Source organism: Penicillium nucicola, assembly GCF_028828085.1.
Source record: "Penicillium nucicola strain IBT 29836 chromosome Unknown utg000010l, whole genome shotgun sequence".
NCBI lineage: Eukaryota > Fungi > Ascomycota > Eurotiomycetes > Eurotiales > Aspergillaceae > Penicillium > Penicillium nucicola.
Genome location: NW_026643134.1, coordinates 2,308,019 through 2,321,352, shown reverse-complemented (window position 1 = coordinate 2,321,352; position 13,334 = coordinate 2,308,019). Strand labels below are relative to the sequence as shown.

Sequence of the window (13,334 nt, the reverse complement as noted above, 5' to 3'; positions counted from 1 at the left end):
TTCAGGAATATGCTAAATTGGGGGCCAATATCGGAATTCACCTCAAAGTGGACCCGGAAACCGACGATGTCAAAAGCGGATGTGGCGACGGACCGCACAATGCCAATTCTTACTTAAAAATTGAGGATAAAATAGAAATCGGAGCCGTGGACCTCGGGAGGAGACCTTCTAATAAACTGTCCGATTTAATATATGCATTCTGTGGGGAGGTTGGTGGCGATGAGTGTTCCCAATGAAATAGATGAATAACGCCTCGTTCCCAATAGTAAGCTGCTAGATATGTACCTAGTTGCTTAGTGCGCAAGGGTTTGTTACTCCTTCGGCAACTGCACCAGACAATTCAAAAGATTGCAAGGAAATTAAATTGCAACATCACACAATGGGCCCGGCACACGATAAACCTCTAAACGAGTGCGGTTCTTCGGCCGGTTCTACCGGCAAACCTTTTTAGGGCTATGTAGTTGGCCCAGTATTGCCGATGTACTATTTAAGTAGCTCTCCTTGCCACGATTCTGACAGGGGGTAGATCAAATCTCCGTCTTTTTCTCTTCTTCACGCCTGAAGCTTCAATTTGTTTGGAGTTTATTGTTGCGTAGCTCAATATCGTCCAGGATGAAGGGTATCCGGGAACTTGCTCTTGTGGCCAGTGCCTCACTTGCCCAGGCGACGTCTACAGCATCAATCACGGCTGCAGCTACTATTGTGGCGGACACTGCTGTCTCCGCACCTTCCTTGTTTCACCATGAGAGAGTGCAATTAACCGAAGGTGTCCTTGCTGGTGTTTCGGAGGCTCTGCAAAATGACTCTATCGCTAGCATGTTTGCTTTCGCAAACTCATCTTCTCAGTCCACCGTGACCAAGAGGAGCACACCACACAGCTGCAAGTTGATGCCTGGGGATTTCTGGTGGCCTTTGGATCTCGTCTGGGATGTGTTTGACCTCTTGCTCGGCGGCAGTCTGATCAAGACGGTCCCTCTGGCGTCGTACTGTTATCCGGATTGGCCCCAGTACAATGCCGCCAAGTGCGCCAGCATCACAGCCGATTGGCTGATCTCAGATCTTCACATGGCTGACCCTGCTTCTATCATGCTGCCGTTGTACGAGGGTCGCTCTTGTCTACCATCGCCATATAACTACACCGACTCTTGCACACAAGGCGCGTATCCCACTTATGCGGTAAACGTTTCCACTGTGGCGCAGATCCAGCTGGCGGTGAACTTTGCCCGCAACCTGAACTTGCGACTTGTGGTGAAAAACACAGGTCATGACTTCAATGGAAAGGCCTCCGGCAAGGGCGCTCTTTCTATTTGGACACACTATCTCAAAGACAAGAGCTATCTCCCGTCTTTCAAGGCCGCCAACGGCTATGTCGGCCCGGCCATCAAGTTCGGCTCTGGTATTCAAGTTCACGAGGCCTATGAGTATGCCAAAACTCTCGGCCACTCTGTTGTCGGTGGTGAGGCAGTCACCGTCGGTCTTGGTGGTGGCTACACTGCTGGTGGTGGCCACTCCCCTTTGTCTAGCATGTATGGTATGGCATCCGATCAAGTTTTGGCTATGCAAGGTAAGTCGCTCTATCTCAACAACTTTTCACATACAATTCAATCGGTTTACTGACTCTGCTTAGTGGTCCTCGCGGATGGCAGATTTATCACTGCCAGCTCTACTGAGAACTCGGACGTATTCTGGATGCTTCGCGGCGGTGGTGGCAGCACCATTGGTGTCGTCACTTCTCTCACTGTCAAGGCACTGCCTCAGCTGGAGACAACGACTGTGACATTCAACTTCACCGTGAGCGACACCCCGGGCCCTAGTGCCTTCTGGGCTGCCGTCGGATCCTACCTTGACAACTTCGAGGCCTTCGTTGATGCGGGCACTTACGGTTACTACTACATTGGAGCGTCCTCTATGGAAATTGGTACAACCTACGCCGGCGATACCGACTACTATTTCCGCATGGAATCATTTGTCGCCCCCAACATGAGTGTTGCTCAAACCGAGGCTCTCTTGGCTCCCTGGTTCGACACTCTTAACAGCCTGAACGTCACATACACCCCCTGGTACAACAACGCCGATAACTTGTAAGTTTAATCCCCTCGTCCAACTCTTTGGTCGTCCTTTTAGATTCTCGGCTTACAGATAAATCAGCCACGATGCCTGGGAGCCCGCCTTCCCTCAGGAATATGTTGGAACCGATGTTGTTAAGACTGCTTCTCGCCTTCTACCTCGCAGTGTCTTCCAGAGCGATGATCTCCGCAATCAGACCTGGGCTGCTTACAAGGACGCCGTGGATCAGGTGCGTTATGTTCCCACAGCCCCAGCAGCACCTCCTGTCAATCGACTTGGTTGGTCACTAACACACTATAGGGTCTCTTCATTGCAGGCTTCCACATCAGTGGTATAGGTATCGCCGTTGAGCCTCCTACGGATAGCGCCGTTCTCCCCGCGTGGCGCGATACCCTGACACACGTTATCGTTGGTTCCCAATGGAACTTTACCTCATCCTGGGATGTTGTTGAGAGTTCCTCGCTCTTTGTCACTGAGTGGATGGACGTGCTTCGCGAGATTGCCCCGGACTCAGGAGCCTACATGAGTGAGGGCGATCTCATTGAGCCAAACCAACAGGATGCCTTCTATGGTGTCAACTACCCGCGTCTGTACGCCCTCAAGCAGAAGTACGATCCTACTGGTCTCTTCTTTGCCCTCACTGCTGTTGGTGCCGAAGACTGGGAGGTTCAGACCACCGATCCCTTGCCTTACTCGTGGAACAACAACGGGCGACTCTGCCCGAAGTCCTCTTGATAAGAAATACCTCAATTAAGATGGGTTTTTTGCATGAGTAGCCATCTTCTCACGTTATGAAGGTCCCAAGTTTGGGACGAGGAGATTCTGTCCTATTGTTCTAATTCTTGATGGGGCCATTCACATGGACTTCATACATCGTTGGAGATATCTCATGGCTTTATAATAGATAGTTTGTACATAGTTAATGCCGGGAGAATTTTTGTTATAATTTTGCGAGTCTACCCCTCTCACTACTCGGGTACCTTGAGAAAAAAACCTATATTTTCCGGTCTTCTAATCGGTCGAAATATTCTTCTCAAAATAAAATAATCTCGAGGTGATTCAATCGGTCTAGATTCCACTTTTTTCCACCGCCTTTAAATCTTTTATTATCACTGTACCCTTTGTACTATATTACCCCCAAACCTTTCTTTCTACTTGGAACTAAGTTAGCGTTTCTATACTTTAACAGAATATATAGACCAATCAGAAGACCTGAAAATGTTTTTTTTCCCCCCAAGGTACCTGAGTAGTGATCGAGAGAACGTATAGGATATGGCGTCCGTACTCACATTCCTACATACTAGTAATATATCGCTTGATTCTGATATGGACCGGGCTGCATCAAGGTTGAGCCCTATATACGGCGCGAAATACTATACGTAAATAGTGAAGTGGGAAGTCGCTGCCCCGTTTGCGAACTAGGTCAGCCGCTGGTACCCGCGAATCCCGTCCAATTGATAACGAATATTGATCGATCCTACCTTAGTGGTGATAAATCTCAAACTCTGGACCCCAATCATTCGGACTAGAGTTGGCAATCTGCTCGCGTTGTCTAGGAGAGGGTTTTGAAATTTCCTAATCGGTGAATATCGTTGTCAATGTTGATGGTAGATCTACCACGGTATTTAGCTGTGTCGGCAGGAAGTCTTAAGGAATAGCAGACCATCAATCGCCCCGATATTGCCGTTATCCCCTATAGCGATTGGCCAATGTTAGTGAACGGATAGGAGACTGCAATCGATTCTGTTAGGCGGAGGGCTTGGATCGGGACGTTGGACCAAGATTCAATTGTTAATGTGGGATCACCTTAACGATGGGCCAATGAAAGAGGGTTTTGCCCGTGAAATGGAAGCAACGCGTGTTTTTCAGCATCATGGATTCCTTGTCATCTTTTTCTTGTCGTCACTTCCATAACCAGGCTTGACTCCCAACATGCAGCAGAGACAACTGTAAGCCTTCAGAGCCTGGCAACGGCATCATGGCTTACGCCTCTCCCGTCGTTGAGCCGAGGTCGGCGATCGGCGAGAGACTCCACATTTACACCCGAAGCCCTTTGCCCTTCAATTCCAATTCCAACACTTTCAATAAAAACATGGGTCAAATTATGATCCCCACAGTTAGTACCCTTCGCTGATGAGGAATATTGGAGGGAAGATCGTTGGTCGGTGGCCGCGTACCTTGCATCCCTTGGAAAGCAACTATAGATTGACTTGCTTTAAAATGTGGCTCCTGTCGTCTGCATGAGATGCAGGAACAATTCACCTTCTCTCAATTTGTCTTCCTTTTCCTTCGAGGTTCTTTTCCCACCCGTCATGAAGCTGCTCTCCACCCTTGCCGGTGTGGCAGCTTGCGGCTCATCACTCGCTTCTGCCCTGAGCCCCCCAGTCATTGATACTCACTACGGTTCTATTCATGGCGGTCTCTCTCCTTTCCGTGGAGGCAACAAAGCGTTCGTGTATAAAGGAATCCCGTATGCTCAGCCACCTACCGGCGACAACCGCTGGACCAAAGTAGCTGGCCCAAGCTACTGGGGGAAGCTGAATGCCACTGAGTTCGCCCCGCAATGTGCCCAAACAATCGGTGATGCTGGTATCTTCTCCAGTGGTAAGAACACAACCAGCGAAGATTGTCTATATCTTAATATCTGGACTCCGGCATACGAGAATCAGAACAATATGACCTCCAAAAAGCTGCCTGTACTTTTCTGGATCTACGGTGGCCGTTTTACGGGGGGCTCAGGTGATGTCAAGACCTACGATGGCACGGGTTTTGCGCAGAAAGACATCATCGTGGTTACTATCAACTATCGTCTTGGACCCTTTGGATACCTAGCGCACCCTGAGTTGACAGCTGAATCAGGCACCAACAGCTCGGGCAACTATGGTATCTTGGATCAACAGGCAGCTCTACACTGGGTTAACGAGAACATTGCCAAGTTTGGTGGTGACCCTGATCAGATTACGGTTGGTGGGCAATCCGCAGGCTCGGCTAGTGCCCTCGACGCGATGTGGAGCCCTCTGGCTTCAGGTCTTGCAGCAGGAATCATTGCGGAGAGCGGTGCACGCGGACCTCATGATCCGATGACTGGTACAGTGGCTACTTCGTACCGGACCAAGAAGGCAGCCGAAGCTCAAGGAGGTATGTGAAGAGGGAAACCAAGCGCCAAGAACGTTCAACCCTAATATGAATATTTAATCTAGTCAGATTCTTGAAAACGATGGGAGTGAAATCCATCGCTGAGCTCAGGAATGCTTCTATGGAAAGCCTTCTTGAATACGATGGAATTTCCGACACCATATGGGAGGGTACCCCCTTCCAGAACTTCACCGCTGCATTTATGGAACCGCCTATGTGGCGTCCCAACATTGATGGCTATGTCTTCCCAGACACCTACTCCGAGGCTTTGCGTAATAACTCTCATGCCGATATTCCCATCTTGACCGGAAACAACGCGGATGAGTCCGGTGCTACCCCAACTCTCACCTACTCCGCCTCGACATACCATGATCTCTTCAGCAATCTGTTCGGTGGTCTTTCAGATGAGTTCTTTTCCCTTTATCCAGGTAAAAATACATCGCAGGCCTCTCAGAGCGGAAAGGAGTTCTGGAGAGATCTGTCTCGAGTCGGAACATGGCGCTGGGGTCTTGACTGGGCTGCTGGTGGTGCCTCCTCATCTGTCTACACTTACTATTTCAACCACTGGCCGTAAGTTGGATCTAACCTACACTTGAATTCATGTTTTGTGTTCTCTTGACTAACTATTTTGCAGGGCCGAAGATAAATCAGGGGGTGCCTACCACGGAAGTGAACTTTGGTATACGTGAGTGATCATATTAATCCACGATCTTCTCGGTCAACAGCAACTGATTATGATCCAGCTTCAACAACTTACCCTATAGCTCATACTCGAATGTGACATGGGAGCAGGAAGATTATGCTATTGAGACGAAGATGGCAAACTACTGGGCCAATTTTATTCGCAATGGTAACCCTAACGGCAACGGTCAGCCTCAATGGAAGGCCTCCAAGAAGGATCAAGAGACTATGTGGCTAGGAGACCAGTGGGCGATGGGCCCCCTTACCGCGAACCACAAGCGTATCGCGTTTCTTCACAAGTGGGTTTCTACCTTGCCTGCGTGGTAATTCAGTGTCTCATGGTTCTGAGTGGTCTCGGGTCAGAGTCTGTGACCCACGCCCACTACATGTAAATATGTTCCTTTTACAAGAGTACTTTGATCAAATTCGAATGCATGTAACTTAAATGAAACATCTATGTTTTCAATATCTCTTTCCTTATTCGGCCAGGCCCCTTGTCTGTGGATAACATTGCCTTTTAAGTTATGTATCGCAACGTATATACTTCCTTGCTATTTCCTGAGCCTAAGGCTCGCATCGGAATTTTTGAATCTCCGATGTTATAATCTAATGCATTATCTGTCGAAGCCATGATTATCCAAGGTCCACTTCGTGTGTTGGTTACATTGCCCGGTTGTACTTGGGACAAGCATTTTCAACTTTTCTCGCATTTCATAGAAAGACTCTTGGCAACGCGTACCTCTGAAGACAAAGAACTAGACTAGCGGAAATTTCATGCCCTTTCGTGGTCAAAAAAAAAACCAATTGTTGCCAAACACGGTGATCACTTCCTCGAAAGGAATCCCATTCCGACCGCTCAAAAACCGGGGCTCCCGTTAAGCCCGAGCTCCCGGTAGGGCAATCATTCATTCCTCTTTGATTTTGGTGGTCTCCAAATCTGCAAGGCTTGTGTAGATCTTGTGAATAAAAGCCACACCCCGCAACTGGTAACTCAAACCGAGCAGAACCTGATTGATTGTAGATCCTTTCCCCTTGACGTCTTCTGCCAATTACGTGTTTAAGGGTGAACGCGGGCAAAATTCCAGGCAACCCTTGTTTATTACGTGCAGTGTCTGATTTACTGATTTTTTTATCGCCTTCAGCCTGATCGAGTTGCCACGTTGTGGATATATACGTGTAACGAGGTGATGCTATCTTTCTCAGTTCCTACTCTGCAAATCGAATTAGTTATGGATGGATGCAATTGTTGGATCACAAATTCTCAATTTCATCTAGATGAAACTCCTCCCGGTTCTAATCTTGCACCTATTGTGTCAGACATTGTAAGCTCATTCTGGCCCGACCACTAGTTATTCTCCAGATACAATGCCATAGCCACCTTTCCAATCACTCGGAATAATCTGTCATTCCTGCTTGAAACCAGCCCAATGGCTAGCTAAATTTCGGTTGACGCGGGAAGCCAAGGAGTCCACACTAGGAATTACGAATGCTGATCTTAACGTGTTCCAAGGTAGTTTTGGGAGGTGGACACTATCCATCTAATCACCGTAGCCCAAGCGAAGGTACGATGTCTAAGCGTCGGCAATCATTCGGTAGGCCATTTGTTCAATGATTTATCCCGAGTCCAGGAACGGGGTCTTCAACGCGCCAAGGAAGAAAAAAGTCTATAAAACTTCCAAGTGGTAGCTTGCGTCTTCATTGCGGGTGATAATAATTTCTCATCCCACTACCACTTGGATCGTTCTCTATTTCTTGTTTACCAGCGGCCGCTCAAATGCGTCTCAGCATTGCTTCTGTTGTCGGTCTCGTTATCGCGCCTGTATTGGCGGGTTGCCCATATGCTCGAGACCTGGGTTTGGATGTCAACGACCAAAAGCATCCTCACATTAATGTGGCCCGCGGTGTTGCCTCAAAGAGCTCATCCGCGTCGATCGCTTCTGCCACACCCGTTGCTGGAAAGAAAGGTGTTTTCTATCGTGAGTAGTAGCATCTGTTTTTAACCATCGCACAACCCGATGAAAGGGAAACTTACTCACCCCAACAGTGAACCGTATCGGTCCTTCGGGCTCGCAGATATGGATTAGCAACGCAGACGGCACCAATGCCACCTTGTTAATGGGTAACCAGACTGGCGCGTTCGATTATCATCCTAGCTGGTCGCAAGATGGAAATTGGATCGTATTCACCAGTGAACGACGCGGGGCAGGCCAGTCGGACTTGTACCGTGTGCATCCTAATGGAGCGGGTCTTGAGACATTGGCGGCCACCGACAGCGTCGAGGATGCCGGCACACTTTCGCCAGATGGAAAGTCTCTGGCTTATGTTTCCACGTATGGAAATTATACAATGAACATTTGGGTCAAAGATCTCAAGACTGGAATCGCCCGCAACCTGACTGACACCCCAGCAAATCGTGCCGACAATACTTGGCCTACTGGCCACTACCGTCCGTCATGGTCCCCAGACGGAAAATGGCTCGCCTTCAGTTCTGACAGAGATAATGACTGGACAGGTCACAGCGAGGGGTAATTGTTTCATTTAGAATTGGTATTCTCGATAATGGTTGCTGATAATTTCTCATAGAGTCGGCTGGGAGCATACCCAGAACCTCGGCCTGTATATTGTTCGCCCAGATGGTTCGGGATTCCGCAAGGTTCTGCATCAGGACGGTTTTGCTTTGGGTACACCCCAGTGGTCACCGGACGGCAAGCGCCTCATCTACAACAACATGACGAGGGAGAACACCTACTATGCGCACGGTGTTTCTAGCGAGCAGTTATTGGTTCCTTCTCAGATCTACAGTGTTGATGTCGCCACGGGCAAGAAAATAATCAAGCATGTCGTCGACGACAACCTCAAGGTTGGCCAGCATTACATCGGCAATTCCACCAACATCGGCTATTTGATCAAGGCAGGCACTTCCGAGGGAATTAGCTACAGTTCGCGTGACAAAACGCACAAGTCCTTCAATTTGACTGGCCTTCGCGAACCATCTTGGTCTCCTGATGGTTCGAAGATAGTTTACAACGTTCTCAACTGGGATCAGCAAACCGGCAACTCTCAACTTTGGAGCTTTGATAGCGAATGGGATTATCGGTACGAAGCCAGCCACCGTTAGAGGTGATTTTATATTTTCTGACTCTTCTCTAGCTACATGGATGTCTTTCCTACACACAATGTTGCTTCCAACGGAATGGCTGTCACAGAGAAGGTACTGGGAGGCGCCAACAGCTCGCTTGTGACTTCATCAACAGACTATACCGATCTGACCGACTCACTCGACTCTTACGACATCTACTCCGCCGACAACAGCACTGAGGTTGAATGGCTGGTAGAGGGTAACTCTGGTGCCTTCCAGCCATCCTTCAACCCGGACGGCGATGAACTCGTCGTTGGATTCGGTGCCTGGTTCGTCTCTCGCTCCACCGACACTGGTGCCATCTACCGTGTTGCATCCAACGGCAGCTCCCACACCAACCTGACCGACTGGGAAAACAACGCCGGTTTCCCCTCGTGGTCTCCCGATGGATCGGCAATGGTGTACCGCCTGTGGAACATTCAGACTGGCGCTCCTCAGGGACTCCAGCTTCACAACTTCACTACCGGCGAGACCAGCAAGTTGACTCACGGTTGGGACAACACCCCTGGTTGGTCTCCAGATGGTGAGCGTATTGTCTTCACCCGTAACAACAACTGGACCGAGTCTTATGGAGCCCGTTGGTATGCGGATCGCTTTGATATTTACACTATTCGTCCCGATGGCTCCGAGTTGACCCAAGTCACCGACAGTCTGGCCAATGACGCACAGTTAGTTTTCCTTTTCTTTTAATCGTCTTTTTGACAACTTTTCGATCTTGAACATGTCGCTAATTTTCTATAGTGCTGTCTGGTCCCAGGATGGTCGCATTATGTGGTCCACTGGCATGTACGGTTTCAAAGATGAGAGTGCCCTCTACGACAACACTTTCCAGCCTTACGGTCAAATCATGGTCATGAACTACGACGGAACCGACAAGCACATCGTCACAGACACGATCTGGGAGGACTCCATGCCGCTCTACATGCCTAATCAATACCTTGAATAAATGTTGCTTGGAAAGGTGTTGAGCAATGTAACCATAGACTGGTGTATATATAGTTGAACATTATGGGTGAAAATTATAGACTTTTCAAATGAAGTTGTATCGTTTCGTGAATTTAATTATATCCTCATGTCTCCTCATCCGTATAATTTTGATGATTATGACTATGGATGCGGTAAGCGCAATCTCAGCTCTTGGGTTTCTATCTAGTACTTGAATCATATTTTCTATGATCATAGTCGCCAAATCCCATAAATTCGTAGTCAGCGGCTTGTTGGCCTGATTCCTGCATAGATTGTGACCGCCTAAGCCACCGCCCCTACACCGTTTGTAAACCACCTAGTTGGTTAGTTAATGAGCGCAAGTTTACACCATCGTGGAGTAAACGACTAAGTTACATAAGTCCCAAAATATTGAAATTGGCGATTTTTCCTTTACATGTTTTACCCAACAATTTGTGTAGAAATTACAGTTTTAGTTCTATATCATGGCGATCCATTTTGCCTACAGTGGACTAGAACAGTTTTTAAATATCTTAAGGGACCAAAAGCTTCGCGCCGAGCAGGCCGGATTCGATTTATTGGTATTTTCAAAAGTCGAGCATGACTTCCTACGTCGCCACGAAGCTATGATCGAGCGAGAAAAGATTCGAATATTTGAATATGCGCCAGATAAACAACAACTCATCCTAAAGATGCCAATCCGTGCCATCTTTGTTGCCCAGGGAGTGATATTCAGATATTTGACAGAGCAAATGATAAAGGTCGGGATGAAATATGACGACTGGATGCTTCTGAACGGAGGCGATTTTCAACTCGAAAACGGGTGCACCGTCGAGCCAGACCTAGCCCTCTATTCAATGGTAGGTAACAAAAGGACGTCATTGTTTCCGCATATCGTCTTTGAGATTGGAATTTCGCAATCAGTCGAAGATTTAAGATGCCGTGGAGACGATTATATCCGGTATTCTGAAGGGAAGATCAATGCGGTAATTTGTTTACATGCGCCACAAAACCAAAGTCATGTCAGCTGGGTAGTATATAAGGCGCTCAGGCAATCTGATCAGGGCCAGGCTTTTGAGTCTGTGATTTGGGGTCGTGGTTTAATCACGTTCGATAAAGATGATCACAGTGGGCAGCACGGTCTACCGGTCAACATTACCACCACGGGGCCAATGATCATTCCTATCGGAAAGCTTCCAGACACCCTGGATAAACTCGAGTTGACTGAGGAAAGCCTCGTCAAAATCACAGAAAAATTTATCTCAAGGCGCTGGCAGGGGTAAATAAAGATTTGACCCTCTCTTCAAGCTTTCTTTGGATATCTGGGAGTGAAGTGTCTGTCCACCTTGCGGTGAAAATTCTCCCCTCTCTCACCCTAATCTTCAAAATTTTCACTTACAATCATCCTATGTGATTGACCTTGAGACCCTTATCCATCTGTTAGCTCGATAGGCTGCGTCTTCGCAATTATCTTCACTTGCTTCGGTGCTACCTACCGAACTTCTAAAGCCGGTGTTAGCGTTTTTTTTTTCTTTTTCGATAGCTTTCTTGCGACCCGACTTTGTTGTAAAAGCTACGCAGCGCCCAGAAGCTAGAGAAGTTTGAAGAATGGTTTTGCCATTAAAACATGGGTGACTTTCATCGTCATAACTATGAACACATATATTTTTGCAGGGTATAGAAACAAAGTGGATCGTAATGTTTTCTTGTCATACACATCCGAATGGGTGAATCTACAGGAAAGCAGACAGAGCGGCCATGATGGCAACGCCGACAGGGATGGCCATGGTAGAGGCGCCGCTGTTAGCGGTGGTGGTAGTGGCAGCAGAGGAGCCGGTGGAGGTGGAGTTCGTGTCAACACCAACAACATCGGTAGAGTTAACACCAGAGACGTAGGTCTTACCGTCACGGGTGTAGGGGATGTTCAAGTCCAATTCGGAGAGGGTGTCGTAGGGGAAGGGGGCGGTGTAGTTGTAGGTGGGGGTCTGGCCCTTGTAGGTGTCAATGACAGACTGCAGGATACCGTTACCGGACGAGCAGGTGTCGTTGGTGGTGGGGATGGGCCAGCTGGCACGGTACTTGCTGAGCTCGGAGACGGACAGAGGACCGGGAAGAGACTCGTTGATGTACAGGTTGGTGTTATCGATGTCCCAGTTGGTGTAGTTCACGGCATCAGCAACGAAGTTGAACAGGTTGGCACCACAGTCCCAGCGACCCAGGGAAGGAAGACCCCAGTTGGCCTGAACAGTGGCCATGGCAGAGTAGTGGGTGTAGACGGTGTCGTCAGTGGTGCCGATGAGGTGCTTGGGCAGAGCGCCACCCAGCAGGATGGTGAAAACGCGGTTGCGATCGCTGTAGGCCTCAGAAGAAGGTACGTTATAGGTCTCGGTCTCATCGAAGGTCAGCATCAGGATAGTGTTGTCCCAAAAGTAGCTGTTGTTCATGAGAGGCTCGACCCAGTTCCGGAGCCAATTGGAGCCGTAGGTGATGTTGGTGTCGTGGGCATCGTTGGTCATGTCTGGTGAGGGTTAGTATCAGTTTCAATTGATCGGCCAGAATAGCGAAAGATGAACATACTAGGGGTGATGAAAGCCCACTGCGGGAGCTGCTTGTTCTGGAGATCATCCTCAAAGCTGGTGAAGTTCTTGATCAGACGTAGAGCAGTGTCGTTGTTGGCGACAGAATCAAAGATGACAGCGGGGTTGTGTTTGCGCACGTAGTCATTGGCGAAGGTTTCCTGGTTGGAGTAGTTGAAGCCCTGGAAACCAGGGAACGGCAGGTGCTCCTGGTACTCACCCCAGGAGATACCCTTGAGATTGAACAGATCGACCAGAGTGGAGACATTAGGGATCTGGTGGAAGTTATCTATACAGTGGGTAAGTTCAGATCAGCGATGTGTTAATAACCGGGCTGGGAGAGAAGTCTCCTACCGTTATCCATGCCGTAGTTGTCACCGGAGATTGAAGCAACATAGTTGGGCTGCGAGGGGTGACCAGTACCATAGTAATTGGTCAGAGTCAGACCCTTGCTGGCCAACCACTTCTGGTTGGTGTCGTTGGCAGCGTTGTCATAGTCCTAACGCATGTGAGTACATGTTTATGGTGTTGTCCGGCAATAAATGAAACAAATCCATGAGATTCTATACTTACAACGTTCTCAAGCCAGACCTGGTAGAAACGGTCAAAGGAATTGCCGGTCACGTTCGAGGTCCACACCTGGGGAACGGTGGTGGCCTCGGCAGCGGCGATGGCAGTTTTCGCGGGCTCGGAGGTGGTGATGATAGCACCAGCGGCCATACCGGCCAGGGCAAGAATGGTAGTCACAGACATTGCGTAGAAGACAATGGTTTTGAGAGAGATGGTCCACG

The 13,334-nt window shown here is 48.7% G+C and overlaps 5 protein-coding genes across 5 annotated transcripts; 4 read left to right on the top strand and 1 right to left on the bottom strand.

Moving 5' to 3' along the window:
- Positions 1-612: 612 nt before the first annotated feature.
- On the top strand, positions 613-2,802 carry N7511_009429 (FAD-binding oxidoreductase; the record flags this gene model as incomplete). Its single annotated transcript, XM_057131806.1, has 4 exons — positions 613-1,564; positions 1,628-2,081; positions 2,149-2,296; positions 2,368-2,802. 4 exons carry the CDS (start codon positions 613-615, stop codon positions 2,800-2,802), a joined length of 1,989 nt encoding a protein of 662 aa, XP_056979794.1.
- Positions 2,803-4,379: 1,577 nt separating this feature from the next.
- N7511_009428 (carboxylesterase/lipase family protein) lies at positions 4,380-6,210 on the top strand (the record flags this gene model as incomplete). The annotated part of the gene is made up of 4 exons (XM_057131805.1): positions 4,380-5,205; positions 5,268-5,772; positions 5,837-5,887; positions 5,946-6,210. 4 exons carry the CDS (start codon positions 4,380-4,382, stop codon positions 6,208-6,210), a joined length of 1,647 nt encoding a protein of 548 aa, XP_056979793.1.
- Positions 6,211-7,657: 1,447 nt separating this feature from the next.
- N7511_009427 (tat pathway signal sequence domain-containing protein) lies at positions 7,658-9,968 on the top strand (the record flags this gene model as incomplete). The annotated part of the gene is made up of 5 exons (XM_057131804.1): positions 7,658-7,859; positions 7,928-8,408; positions 8,467-8,979; positions 9,034-9,690; positions 9,764-9,968. 5 exons carry the CDS (start codon positions 7,658-7,660, stop codon positions 9,966-9,968), a joined length of 2,058 nt encoding a protein of 685 aa, XP_056979792.1.
- A 484-nt stretch (positions 9,969-10,452) lies between these two features.
- On the top strand, positions 10,453-11,250 carry N7511_009426 (uncharacterized protein; the record flags this gene model as incomplete). Its single annotated transcript, XM_057131803.1, has 1 exon — positions 10,453-11,250. The coding sequence occupies one exon, from the start codon at positions 10,453-10,455 to the stop codon at positions 11,248-11,250; it is 798 nt and encodes a 265-aa protein (XP_056979791.1).
- Positions 11,251-11,700: 450 nt separating this feature from the next.
- Positions 11,701-13,296, bottom strand: N7511_009425 (acid phosphatase PHOa; the record flags this gene model as incomplete). Its single annotated transcript, XM_057131802.1, has 4 exons — positions 11,701-12,485; positions 12,545-12,832; positions 12,898-13,042; positions 13,117-13,296. 4 exons carry the CDS (start codon positions 13,294-13,296, stop codon positions 11,701-11,703), a joined length of 1,398 nt encoding a protein of 465 aa, XP_056979790.1.
- Between the last annotated feature and the right edge of the window lie 38 nt (positions 13,297-13,334).